Source organism: Sceloporus occidentalis, unplaced genomic scaffold, assembly GCF_023333645.1.
Source record: "Sceloporus occidentalis isolate IW3139 unplaced genomic scaffold, rSceOcc1.0.p SCAF_8, whole genome shotgun sequence".
NCBI classification, from domain to species: Eukaryota; Metazoa; Chordata; class Lepidosauria; order Squamata; family Phrynosomatidae; genus Sceloporus; species Sceloporus occidentalis.
In genome coordinates, this window is record NW_028316988.1 from 1,629,056 (window position 1) to 1,642,954 (window position 13,899).

At 46.9% G+C, this 13,899-nt stretch overlaps 1 protein-coding gene across 2 annotated transcripts in view; it reads left to right on the forward strand.

Moving 5' to 3' along the window:
• The first annotated feature begins 41 nt into the window (after positions 1 to 41).
• The window catches only part of MTOR (mechanistic target of rapamycin kinase), a 72,081-nt gene continuing 58,223 nt past the window's right edge, over positions 42 to 13,899 (forward strand). For both annotated transcript variants that reach the window (XM_089534124.1, XM_089534125.1), the window contains exons 1-17: positions 42 to 141; positions 824 to 1,028; positions 1,553 to 1,661; positions 2,707 to 2,939; positions 3,993 to 4,193; positions 4,464 to 4,598; positions 4,977 to 5,252; positions 6,404 to 6,512; positions 7,473 to 7,659; positions 8,816 to 8,947; positions 10,420 to 10,664; positions 10,874 to 11,089; positions 11,188 to 11,393; positions 12,396 to 12,518; positions 12,699 to 12,788; positions 12,911 to 13,003; positions 13,526 to 13,660. In XM_089534124.1, the coding sequence (XP_089390250.1) occupies positions 909 to 1,028; positions 1,553 to 1,661; positions 2,707 to 2,939; positions 3,993 to 4,193; positions 4,464 to 4,598; positions 4,977 to 5,252; positions 6,404 to 6,512; positions 7,473 to 7,659; positions 8,816 to 8,947; positions 10,420 to 10,664; positions 10,874 to 11,089; positions 11,188 to 11,393; positions 12,396 to 12,518; positions 12,699 to 12,788; positions 12,911 to 13,003; positions 13,526 to 13,660 (2,610 nt within the window). In that variant the 5' untranslated portion in view covers positions 42 to 141; positions 824 to 908. The remainder of the gene's footprint in view (positions 142 to 823; positions 1,029 to 1,552; positions 1,662 to 2,706; positions 2,940 to 3,992; positions 4,194 to 4,463; positions 4,599 to 4,976; positions 5,253 to 6,403; positions 6,513 to 7,472; positions 7,660 to 8,815; positions 8,948 to 10,419; positions 10,665 to 10,873; positions 11,090 to 11,187; positions 11,394 to 12,395; positions 12,519 to 12,698; positions 12,789 to 12,910; positions 13,004 to 13,525; positions 13,661 to 13,899) is intronic.

A 13,899-nucleotide genomic window follows, 5' to 3' on the forward strand; every position in this document is an offset into this window, starting at 1 on the left:
TGGCCGGCTTGGGGGCGGTCCTAATAAAGGAGGGGGGAAAAGGTGGAGAATAGCAAGGAAGGTGAAGGCGGTTGGTTGGCAGCAGAAGCCGCAGCATCAGGGCCTCGAAGGCGAGAAGGAGCCCCAGAATGTGAGGGAGAAGTAAGTGAGCCAGGCTTTGGGCCTTGTCTTAATGAGTCTCCTTAATAGAACAACAACAACAGAAATAGCAACATCCTCCACAGGAACAACAACAGCAGCAGCAACAACAAGAATAGCCATTATGTTGTTAATAACAACAATAATAATAACAACAGCAGCAGTAATAGCAATGACAATGACAATAATAGCAGAAACAGCAGCAATAATAGCAATAATAGTAGCAGAAACAGGAGCAATATTAATAATAATAATAATAATAGCAGAAATGGCAGCCATAATAATAATAATAATAGCCGAAAGAGCAGCAGTGATAGCAATAATAGCAATAATAGGAGAAACAGCAACAATAATAACAAGAACAGTAGCAACAACAGCAGTAATAATAACAGTAATCGCAATAATAATAACAGTTGTTAGAGCAGAAGCAGCAATGATAGCAATGACAATGGCTGACAGTAACAATAGCACTAACGGAAGCAGCGCTAATAATAATAATAATAGCAGCAATAGCCACGATAATTACAATAATAATAACTAATAGCATTAGCGACAACAGCAGTGACAGCCATGATGACAGCCTATCACTGGGCAATAACAATAATAATATCAGCTACAACAACAATAATAACGATCATAGCCATAAACAATGAAGAGCCACCTCTTTTCTCTCTTCCTTTGGCAGTTCAGTGTCATTCCCTTCCATCCCAAGGAACCCGAAGCCCCCGATGCACCGCACGCTGTGACCCGCCGCCGCCGCCGCCGCCGCCATGTCGGGGACCGTCATCATCCTCCAGCAGTTCGCTGGCGGCCTCAAGAGCCGCAATGAAGAAACCCGGGCCAAAGCTGCCAAGGACTTGCAGCATTACGTCACCATGGAGCTGCGTGAGGTGAGTGGCGCACGAGGGCGGGGGGAAGCAGGGGTGCCCTTTCCGCATTTGGCTTGCAAGTGTGAGCACGGGAAGCTTGGGACCTTATCAGACGTGGGCGAAACATCATACGAACGTGGCGGAAGTGGTGTGGAAGCGCCAGGGATGTGGTCGTCTGTGGCACTTCTAAATTGTAATTGAAGCTTCCCGCTCTGTTCCTGTCATGGGATCGTTCGCGGGGAAGCCATGTTCCACGACAGGAACATAATGGGAAGCCTCAATTACACTTTAGAAGCGCCACGGACAACCACATCCCTGGCACTTGCGCAATGCTTCTGCCATGTTCATATGACGTTTTGCCCGCGTCTGATAAGGTCCATAGAATAGCAATAGCACTGTTGAATAGCCATGACTGTCTGGAAGTGCAAACTACCTGAATGGCTGACGGTTCTCCATCCCTCATGTAAAAGACTTAGGATATTCAATGCACATGAAGTTGCTTTTGGGTTTGAACTCTCCTCCTCCTCCTCTTTCGTTTGACACAGATGAGCCAAGAGGAATCCACCCGTTTTTACGATCAGCTGAACCACCACATCTTTGAGTTGGTCTCCAGTTCGGACGCAAACGAGAGGAAAGGGGGCATCTTGGCTATAGGTGAGTCCTGCGTGTCCAAAACGGTGCTGTTCAAAGTGGCGGCACATAGTTCGATGTACACCAGCCCATGGTGAATTGACCATGTGGCAGCAATGTGTTACCAGTCTCTGGATCAGCGAGGAATATTGGTCTGCCACATCAGGTAGCTTGAGAAGCACTGATTTAAAGCCAGGGTGGAAATTGTTTGGCTCTGAGCAACAGAGGCTGAATTTGCACTGTGGAAATAATGCAGCCTCATACCCTTTTAACTTCCAGGACTCAATCCTATGCAATTCTGCAATTTGTAGTTTTGTAAGAGAACGAACCATCTCTGTCTTAGAGCTCTGGTGCCAAGCTACAAATCCCAGGATTCCATACCATGGAAGCATGGTAGTTAAAGCAATGCCAAATGCATTATTTCTGCAGGGCAGAGATTCTGTTAAATCTACTTAACAAGTGGGACTTTACATGTGTCACTAATCCAGTGCCAGCCAGTGATGTTCTCTTGCAGGATGCTCCATTTCTTCTTTCTGTTTTGTCCAGCAAACATTTAACGTTCTGTGTTTACTGGGAATGCTCAGTCTTCATTGGGTTGCTATTGCTATTCCCACCTGTTTAGGGTCCCCCCCCCCAACATTATAAGATGGGAAGGGTTGGACTTTTGCAGACCCTTGTGTTCCCCCAAATATGACAATGCCACCTCCCTTTTTGGGGTATGTTTGCTTCAACCAAGCATATCCCATTAGTGGGAAAACATGGACCTTCCAGATATTTTGGACTTCAGTTCCCAGAATGTCCATTGGTAAGAAACTGTGGCAACTAAAGTCCAGAACGTCTGAAGGGCCAAACCTTGGTATGCAAGATCATTTACCTAAACGGTTTAGACTTGCCAAACAACAAGCAGAAACCCAACTGCTTTTCTCGTGGTCCCTAGGACAAAAGCTAATAGCAACCTGTTGTAAATTAATGGGTCGTGGAAGAGTTAATGGTCTTCCAGTGGAAAATGTTTGCACATATCACTGTTTACCATTGAAAAGAAACTCTCCCGGTGCTTCTTCTTTCTCAGCAAGCCTGATCGGTGTGGAAGGAGGCAATGCCACCCGCATCGGCCGCTTTGCCAACTACTTGAGGAATCTCCTTCCCTCCAATGACCCTGTGGTCATGGAGATGGCTTCCAAAGCCATTGGGCGCCTTGCCATGGCCGGCGACACCTTCACGGCGGAATATGTGGAGTTTGAAGTGAAGCGGGCGCTGGAGTGGCTTGGGGCTGATAGGAATGAAGGCCGGAGGCATGCGGCGGTAAGAGATGGCGATGCGATCTATGTGCAACACTTGCGAGGGCTTTTGGAGTGGTAGTTCGAGGAGAGATCAACAACTGGGATCAGAATCCCAGGATTTGCCAGGGACAAAAGCTACATCCTTTGCACTGTTTCAGGTGTGATGATTGAACAAGGTGTGATAACAAAAAGCCTTCTCCTTATCTACTCACTCCTTCGCCTAAGTAGGCAGCATAGGTCTTGGGAAAGTAATAATTATTGGGGTTGTAGCAGGTTTTTTTAGTGAGGATTTAAGCCTCCCCTCCCTAAGGAAAAGCCCATCTTTAAAGCTATTTGCTTGGCTAGCGGTGAGGAGTCCCTATTTGTCTTGCAGAGCCATCCACTTTTAACGTCGGTCTAGAGTTCTTCCCCTCTCCATCTAAATGCTGGCTTGAAGGGAAGAATTTTCCATAGAGGTGCAACAGAGGAGAAGGGTTAAATTCCTGCTCCGGTGGCTACCCAGATAATTGCTGGCGCAACCTGAAATGCTGTTTGTGTTTCGCACAATCCCTTTTGTTCAATGCAAAAGGACATTTCATGTCTCGTTTAGCCTAAAGTCTTTGAGTCTCAAAGGTACTATAAGATCTCTTTGTACTGATTCTACAGACTAACACTGCTATATCTTTGAATTTTGCTGGTATAAATAAATGTTCACTCTGGAATTAGAGAATCGTCCTTTTCGATGTGAACTTTAGATATAAGGCACCAAATCATTTCCTGCCCTATTTAGTTGTTTCATTCTGTGCCAGTGCTGTGCCAGCTTGATTGATACATGCCTGATGTTTTTCACTGAAGTGGTTTGAGTGTTGGATTATGACTCTGGAGACCAGGGTTCGGATCCCTAGTCAGCCGTGGAAACCTTCTGGGTAACCCTGGGCAAGTCACACTCTCTGAGACTCAGTGGAAGGCAAAATATTGCCAAGAAACCGCTGCCATAGACCCACGTTAGGGTTGCTATATGTCAGAAAGGACTTGAAGGCACACAACAGCAACAGCTGTCAGCTTCATGCGCTTTGCCTCTTTTCCTGCCTTCTAGGTCTTGGTTCTGCGAGAGCTGGCCATCAGCGTCCCCACATTCTTCTTCCAGCAAGTGCAGCCATTTTTTGACAACATCTTCGTTGCTGTCTGGGATCCAAAGCAAGCCATCCGCGAGGGAGCTGTTTCCGCTTTGCGCGCCTGCCTCATTTTGACCACGCAGCGGGAGTCCAAAGAGATGCAGAAGCCTCAGTGGTACCGAGTAAGGAGAGAGTCCTTCCTTCCTTCCTTCCTTCCTTCCTTCCTTCCTTCCTTCCTTCCGTCTCCTTTCCATGCCTTGAGGTTTATGAATGTCATGGAAATAAAGACTGCCAGGTCTCCTTCGGCTGCTATAAGTCCGAAATGACTTGAAGGCGCACAACAAAAAAATAAAGATTACCGATTTACCGTTCTTTTTTTGGGCAGAATCGATATCTCAAAAGTTGTTCTTGTTTACAGCTTTCCCCGCTAAGTGTTAGTAATCTCATTTCAGCAAACCTACGAGGAAGCCGAGAAGGGCTTTGATGAAACCATGGCCAAGGAGAAGGGCATGAACCGCGACGACCGGATCCATGGTGCCTTACTGATCCTCAATGAGCTGGTGCGCATCAGCAGCATGGAAGGAGAGGTGAGTCGGAGGAGGAGAGGTTGAGGGACTGGCATCCAGACTGCAGAAGAACCCACCACCAGTTAGTTGCAGAACCCACCACCATTTCCATCAACAATGTCAGAGAAAGATGTACTGTTTTCTCCACTACCCCCAACAATTGCTGAAAGAAATGTCACCAAATATTCCATTGACTGTTAGACTTAATGCAACACAAGAATGTTGTTTGCTAGTTGCTGAAAGCAGAGGTGGAGGTGACTTCTGTATTAGCTCTTCACTGTTATTAAATGGGGTGCAGGGTTAGATAATAAATCTTTCATCTCATTTGCTTCTCCCATCTTAAGCTGACTCCCTGTCCTGATACGGTTACTCATCATGCTTTTCCTTCCCTTCGCCCAGCGTCTTAGAGAAGAGATGGAGGAGATCACACAGCAGCAGATGGTGCATGACAAATACTGCAAAGACCTGCTGGGCTTTGGGACCAAGCCTCGGCACATCACCCCCTTCTCCAGCTTTCAGTCTGTCCAGCCCCAGCAGTCCAATGCCTTGGTAGGACTGCTGGGATTCAGCCCCCATCCGGGGATGATGGGTTTCGGTGCGTCACCCATCCCAGCCAAGTCGACACTGGTAGAGAGTCGGTGTTGCAGGGAACTGATGGAAGAGAAGTTTGATCAGGTGAACTTAGGCTCTCTGTCCCCATTCTTATTTAACCCCGGACTAAAACATATACGCACACTTTGGAAACATAATTGAAGTTGTAAGACAAGCCCTCCCTTCAGCCACCATCTTGGGGGGAGAGAGGCAGGCTGGCCCAACTGCCTGCCTGAAGAAGACAAAGCCCTCCCTTCAGCCACCATCTTGGGGGGAGTGAGGCAGGCTGGCCCAACTGCCTGCCTGAAGAAGACAAAGCTCTCCCTTCAGCCACCATCTTGGGGGGAGTGAGGCAGGCTGGCCCAACTGCCTGCCTGAAGAAGACAAAGCTCTCCCTTCAGCCACCATCTTGGGGGGAGTGAGGCAGGCTGGCCCAACTGCCTGCCTGAAGAAGACAAAGCTCTCCCTTCAGCCACCATCTTGGGGGGAGAGAGGCAGGCTGGCCCAACTGCCTGCCTGAAGAAGACAAAGCCCTCCCTTCAGCCACCATCTTGGGGGGAGTGAGGCAGGCTGGCCCAACTGCCTGCCTGAAGAAGACAAAGCTCTCCCTTCAGCCACCATCTTGGGGGGAGTGAGGCAGGCTGGCCCAACTGCCTGCCTGAAGAAGACAAAGCTCTCCCTTCAGCCACCATCTTGGGGGGAGTGAGGCAGGCTGGCCCAACTGCCTGCCTGAAGAAGACAAAGCTCTCCCTTCAGCCACCATCTTGGGGGGAGAGAGGCAGGCTGGCCCAACTGCCTGCCTGAAGAAGACAAGCCCTCCCTTCAGCCACCATCTTGGGGGGAGAGAGGCAGGCTGGCTTCAACTGCCTGCCTGAAGAAGACAAGCCCCCCCTTGTATTGTTTTTAAATTGTATGGATGGGTTTTTGTATTGTTGCACTATGTATTGGTTTTGATGGTGTTTTTGTAAACCGCTGTGATCTACAAGGAATAGCGGTCTAGAAATAAAATTTCATTCATTCATTCATTAATGCAATGTATTTGTGAATATATAAACAACCTGTATGCATAGTTCATATTCATATCCTATATTTTCCTTCCCCTTCCCTCCACTTCCTTTGTCCTTTCTTTGCATTTATATATTTAAAAATCCATTTAAATGGCTAAACATTAAAAATAAATTTGCTGTGACTGCTAGCTTTATTAAGCATACAGTAATACTGTTTTTGTTTCTCAGGTGTGTTACTGGGTCCTGAAGTGCCGAAGCAGCAAGAACTCTCTGATTCAAATGACTGTTCTCAGTCTGTTGCCGCGGCTGGCTGCTTTTCGCCCTTCAGCTTTCACCGGTGAGCGGTCCTTAAGTGTAACATTGCTGAGATTGGGTAGGGAGAGAGTGTAACTTACAGGCAAGTGCAGATGGATCTGTTTCTCCTATAGGACTCATAGGATTATAAAATACAATGTGCTTGTTCTGCAGATTAGACCGTATTGGGTTTGGGCAGTCCTAGATGGCTACTTCCCTGCAGAGTGAGGATGTACTTGTTCTCAAGATTGGTGTATACTCGGTTCAGCATGTTATGGCCCTCCGAACATGGTTAGATTGTCATCCCAATCTTCTACTATGGGTTAGAAGACTATTCTACTATATGGGGTTAATGGGGGTTGTAATCCAACAGAATGGCTACAAGTTGCTTATCCTCTGAAGGGAGCTAAATATATATTCCTGCCAATTGTTGGATCACTTTTACAGTCCATAGAATTAGCAGGTTGAGGTTCTGTGCTAGTTCCACCTGAAGGTTGCTTGATAATAGGTCCTAAACCAGAATCATGAAGACTCTTCTTCCTTACGCTAGTGGTCAAGGAGTAGCTTTGAGCATGTGCAAGGTGCTTTCACTTTATCACTGACTAACCAGACTTAAATTGACCACTTAGGCCTGTTACAGACTGCCAAAATAAAGCTGCTTTGGGTCTCTTTGGAGGTATGCTATTTAAATGAAGCATGCATCCTAAGAATCCGGGAGCTGCACCAAAGCTGCACTCCAGTGCTTAGGAATGGAGTGTGGCTTTGGCGCGACCTCCAGACTCTTAGGACCAATGCATCATTTAAATAGCATACCTCCAAAGAGACCCGAAGCAGCTTTATTTTGGCAGTCTGTAACAGGCCTTAAATTTGAAAGCTGGTCTTGTGGAGAAGACAGTTTAAAGGCAGGTTTGGTCAACGGTTTCTACAAAACAAAATAAACAACCTACCAAATTAAAACCCAAAGATAACACTGTGCTTCTTCTCCACCTTTCTTTATGACCAGCTGACCACTACCTTCCAGACACCATGAACCACGTCCTGAGCTGCGTGAAGAAGGAGAAAGAGCGGACGGCTGCTTTCCAGGCCCTTGGCTTGCTCTCGGTCGCCGTCCGGTCAGAATTCCAGGTTTACCTCCCCAAGGTTCTAGAAATCATCAAGGCGGCCCTCCCGCAAAAGGACTTCACCCACAAGTAAGTGAACGCTTGGACACGTTGGAAGCCAGCAAGATGGAAAAATTCTATGCTATCTTCCCCTTTCTAAGAATGATCCTTATGAGGCAGATGGAGGATTTTTATAAAAGCTCTGCTAAAACGTATGGGAGCTGCCATATATGAGACTTGAGAGATTTTATTACTGTATATACTCATGTATAAGCCTAGAAATTTAGGTCAAAAAACTGACCCAAAAAACCTGAGTCGACTTATCCATGGGTCAATGTAAGTACTGTATCTTAACTCTTATTTAAAAGAAGGAACCATAATCTCCTGGTGGGAAGCAAGAGTACAGCACGCCTGTGTCATACGTGGATGCGCCTTATGCGGATTGAGCATACGCAGGGAGGAAGGGGCAGCGCGTCCCATTCAATTGAATGGGCAGCGCGCCCGTTGTGCCCTGCGCGCCGCCGCGCCGCCATGCACGAGCCCCATTGTTTACAATGGGGCTTGAGCATAGGCGGAATTCGCCTTATGTGGAGGGATCTGGAACGGATCCCCGCGTAAGGCGAGGGCCCACTGTATAATATGTGAAGCATCAACTCCCTCTACTCTCTCATCCATCCAGTGTTAAGAGTAAGCACAAAGAGTTATGTCTGTTGGAATTTGTAAGTTCTTTGACATTGATTTGCTTTGCTTCATCATTGAGGTAAGCGGTCCCCAAACTCTGCCCAATAATAATAATAATAATAGGATTTATTTATATCCCTTCCAGTCACTGGGAATGATTTTGGACATCAGCTCCCAGAAGCCTCAGCCATGTTGGCCAATAGTCTGAGATTCTGGGAGCTGAGGTCCAAAATCCCGTAAAGAGCACAGTTTGGGGACCCCTGCTTTAGATCCTTTGCTATGTGCTCCTAAATTTTATCCTTGACTTATCCATGGGTCATATCAAAATCCATCATTTTGGCCCCCAAACCTGTCCTCGACTTGTACATGAGGTCGACTTATAGTTGAGTATATATAATATATCAAGCAATATAGAAATATGAGAGATAATAAAGGAAGTGTCCAGCCATGTCCTTTAAGGACCTTTCTCCTAGGAATAAGGCTGGGGGCAAGTGATAGTATGACTATGGTTCAGTCTGTGATGACTCTTTCCGTGCCACTGACCTGTCGTTCTGATACACTTCAGCAGGAGACAGAAGTCGGTGCAAGTGGATGCCACAGTCTTTACCTGCATCAGCATGCTGGCGCGCGCAATGGGGCCTTCTATCCAGCAAGACATCAAGGAGCTCCTGGAACCCATGCTGGCGGTGGGACTGAGGTAGGGCGCTCTTCAGCCTTCACCCACCACTATGTGGCGCTTTGGGTCCAGAATTTCCCTTCACTGGTCATAAAACAAGTGTGTGGGGTTCTTTTAGGGACAGCTGACCAATATGGAGATTGCAGTTAGCTTCACATTTTATGCATCTGTGTTTCCTACCACAAACACAACAGGCAGTTGAGCAGACTTCAGGCATGCGCGAGAGAGCATGCAGATAGCCATCCCGGTTTCTCCTCTCTCTTTTTTTGTTACCTTTCCAATTGGTGGATGAACTGGGATATCAGTTGCTATTATTAATGCATTGGAAATCAGTTGCTCATCTAGTACATTTAGGGGGTTGGACTGGATGGCCCTTGTGGTCTCTTCCAATTCTATGATTCTATGATATCATCCAGATAGACATTAGATCCTGATATACCTTCTTTCCATCCTGCTGTACAGTGTTCAGAGGTGTGTCTAATAACTAGTGGGCAACCTTTCCTTTGTGTGTGTGTTGGCTGTGAGGTTGCAGACACACACGAGCGGAGACCCAACAGTGTTTGCTGCCTATCATAGCCTCCAAAAGGGCATAGGATGTGGCCACATAAGTGTTATCTTTGTGTTGACAACTATTGCTGACTGCAGCTTTTCTGTCACTAAGAAGGGTAGCTGTTTTGTGTTTCTGCATCTGAAGATGTTCAAAGATGTGGCTGGGTGTATGTTGCCACTGTTATGAGTCCTTTGCCTTCTTCTCTGTGTGCGGCTGGATCATGGATATATCATCACTTGCACTGTTTGCATTAGAAGACTTTTTGTATTTTTATTTTTTTGTGGGTTTTTCAGGCTATAAACTGGATGAGTTTATTCCTGACGTGTTGCCAGCGTCTGTGGCTGGCATCTTCAGAGAATGCTGGCATGGCAGAGGGTATTTTTGTATTTCCTTTGTGTGTCGCCCCATCTTCTGGGCTGAGCATGCGTTAGACACTGTAGCTGGACCTGATAAAACAGGAGTCTAGCATTGTTCGGTTGGTTATAGTTGTTTTCTGTGCCTTCTACATACAATGGATGTGGTTGGCGGTGGTGAAGAGAGAGTTAATGCTGAAGAAAGTGTTGCTTTTTGTGAAATTTCGGATATCTGTGTGTCTGCTGAAAGGAGAGTTTTGGTTCGGTATTTCAAGAATTTCTGAAATTCCACATGAATTCCAGAGAAGGCCTCCTTGCCTACTTCTGGCATCTCAAATATCTCCTGTGAGGCAAATGCCCAAGCAAGCAAATACTTTTCATTGACAACCAAGGGCAAGTTTGGAAGCTGAATTCTTTGTCTCTGACCTCTTCCGACCTCCTTGACAGGAGCTTTCTTTCTTTCTTTCTTTCTTTCTTTCTTTCTTTCTTTCTTTCTTTCTTTCTTTCCCGCCTTTCTCAGTTCAAGTTGTATTGCATTGTTTGCTGCAGACACATTGTAAGACTGGTGTAACCCTTTTTCTTGACCTCAGCCCTGCCCTGACGGCCGTACTGTACGACTTGAGTCGCCAGATCCCCCAGCTGAAGAAGGAAATCCAGGATGGGCTGCTGAAGATGCTCTCCATGGTTCTCATGCACAGGCCCCTGCGCCACCCAGGCATGCCCAAAGGCTTGGCCCACCAGCTCTCTTCTCCCAGCCTCACTAACATCCCCGAGGCCAACGATGTGGGCAGCATCACGCTTGCGCTTCGCACACTGGGAAGCTTTGAGTTTGAAGGTAAACAGATCATGAGAGAGGCAACAGAGGGGCTGTAACTTGGAGTCGGGAATCATTTAGGGCTGTGGGCCAGAGGCTCAATGGTCTGGGTTCCCCAGCACCACCTTCAATGGATTGGACAATGTCAAAGGGCGCATCACTGTTCCCTGAAGTCTTTGGCCCAAAGGACTGTATGGAGAGGATACATACACTAACTTTTCTATTTTCAGGACATTCTCTGACTCAGTTTGTCAGGCACTGCGCTGATCACTTCCTCAACAGCGAACACAAGGAGGTCCGGATGGAGGCAGCTCGCACTTGCTCACGTTTGCTCACTCCCTCCATTCACTTGATCAGCGGACATGCCCACGTTGTCAGCCAGACTGCGGTGCAGGTGGTGGCAGATGTCCTCAGCAAGTTGTTGGTGGTTGGAATCACAGACCCAGGTGAGTTCAGAGGTGGAGGCTTTTGCCAGAGACCATTTGGTGCTGCTGGATCCATGTTGTCCCAAATAAACCCCTGCTGCCCAAATGTGCTCTTTCAGATCCTGACATCCGATACTGCGTACTGGCTTCCTTGGACGAGCGGTTTGACGCACACCTGGCCCAGGCGGAGAACTTGCAGGCGCTCTTTGTAGCTCTGAACGACCAGGTGTTTGAAATCCGAGAGCTGGCCATCTGCACTGTGGGCCGGTTGAGCAGCATGAATCCTGCTTTTGTCATGCCCTTCCTGCGCAAGATGCTAATTCAGGTAATGGATGGGGAGGATCCTAGTGAAGTGCTGAAGCTATCCAGCTCTAATGGGAATGAAGGCTTGGTGGAGTGTGGCAGTCTTACACAGTGCAGTTCCACCAGCAAGAGCTGTATTGTCTCCCAGGGAGATTTATATTCCCACAGTGATCAAATCCTACTGTTTGGGCGTAGTGAGAATACATGGTACCTGGGCACACACATACCACCTCAAATGAGCATGCGTGTGTGCATTTACTGCTAGCACAGGGCAACATGAGATCTATAGTGGCTTAAGCCTGAATCCTACTCATTAGTCCTACCTAGATTAGACCTACAGTAACACTAGTTGAATCGACACTCAGATTCATATGAATCTCAACAAGAGTACAATAAGATTCAGGCCTCCAGGTTCTAGCTGTATCTCCATCAGCTTTGCAGTCCAGTATTTGGACTAAACCAGAGGAGAGGAGAACAGTTGAGATGGTCTCCTGTTTTTGAACTTAGGGTTTTTGTCTTGGACTTGCTCTGCCCAGGTGCCAACAAGGGAGGCAAGCTGAGGAAGAAGTGGATGATAAAACATGAGCATCTGAATTGCTACAGAGGGGCAAAGCATTACTGGGCAATGTTGGGGTTCAATAATGTTGAGGTTCACTCTCGTAACTAGTCAGTGTAATGTCCAGACCAGCAATGGAGCCAACCTGGCTTGAAGCAATTCCCTGCCACACCAGTTATACTGGCTTCTGCTACTGGAAGCCAAAGTTCAGTCTTCACAATCCCATAGCAAGGACACTTCTGAGGAGAAGAGGAAGACAGGTCACGCCGCATGCCATTTTACAGAGATAAGGAAGGAGTGGAGAAAGATAAGGAGACTCTTGCTATTGTAAAACGAGTGGTCATTTGTCGTTGCTGTTTTTGTTCTCTTGTTTAAGAAGTCTTCACTCCTTTTCCTTGTCTCTGCAAACTCCCCTGTCAGCTTCCATCTTTGGCCAGCATCCTCATGGAGTTTGATCTTGCTTTTCAGATCCTGACGGAGCTGGAGCACAGTGGGGTCGGCAGGATCAAAGAGCAAAGTGCCAGGATGCTGGGGCACTTGGTCTCCAATGCCCCACGCCTTATTCGGCCCTACATGGAACCCATCCTCAAGGTAGGACTTTTATGGGCCCTTGAAAGTCATAGTTCTCAATTCGTTTCATTTAAAGACCGAGTCCAGTGTCTCATGACCCAGGAAGGGCACAAAAGCGCAAACAAGGTCCAAATGTATATTAAGAGCCTCCTGATCTCTTAGGCTATTGAAAATTCCCTCTTTTTGTCTTTCATTCCACAGGCGTTGATAGTGAAATTGAAGGATCCTGACCCTGATCCTAACCCAGGAGTGATCAATAATGTTTTAGCTACCATTGGTGAGCTGGCCCAGGTAAGAGAGGCTATTTCTGGAAGCGTTTTGGTGGCATTTGAGTGATAGAACAGCAGCTGTATCTTTATATCTTGTCCTTAACCTTTCTCTTCCTTCTGTTCCTCCTTTTTCTTTTTTGACAGGTGAGTGGGCTGGAGATGAGGAAATGGGTGGATGAGCTTTTCATCATCATCATGGATATGCTCCAGGACTCCTCCTTACTTGCTAAGAGACAGGTGAGTGGGATCTGCTGACATGAAAACCTTTTTACTTTATAATCTTTGGCCTTGTAAAAACGCCCATGCAAGCTGTTCCCTTCATGGCCCCTTTGAACTTAAAGATAGCTTAGTAAAATTCTACTCTGGATCCCATTTTCTCTCTTACTCCTTCTTTGAATGTCCGGTTTGTCATTGGCTAGGAACAGGACTTCCTTTGTGGTGGACCTGGATCTCTATAGCTTCTTCCCCCAAGAGGTCCACTTGCTTAAGACCGAAAGGCCCAGAGCCTGGAAAAGTTAGTTTTTTGGACCATAGCTCTGCAGAATGCAGATGTTGTTCTGATTTCATGATCATCAAATGGCCTTTTCGTTCACCAAATTACAGTTTGGCCCTTAAAGCCCCATCATTGGCACAATAACCAGAGGCATGCCAACCCAGAAATCCAATAGCATTTTGGTATAACATCTTGTCAGCAGAGTGACTATTCTGGAATAGTCTGGCGAATAACCGTTCTTCCTTTTTATGACGTATCTATTCCAGGTAGCGCTCTGGACCCTTGGCCAGCTAGTGGCCAGCACTGGCTATGTAGTGGAGCCCTATAGGAAATACCCAACTCTTTTGGAGGTGTTGCTAAACTTTCTGAAGACGGAGCAGAACCAGGGCACCCGGAGAGAGGTAGGTTCCTATGGTTTAATTTCTCATCCTGAAGCTAGAACACAAACCTTACAGCCCTCGGCAAAACCCAGCCTTGGATTCTGGCTTAAGTCATTGACCTAAAAATGGCTATTGTGTAACAAAATATCAAGTGAATGGGAAATGGATGAAATAGAATACATTCACAAATTCTTATCTATAAAGATAGATTTGGACTTGGACGATAGCCTCTTAGTGCACTAGATGTATTAAGAGGCTGG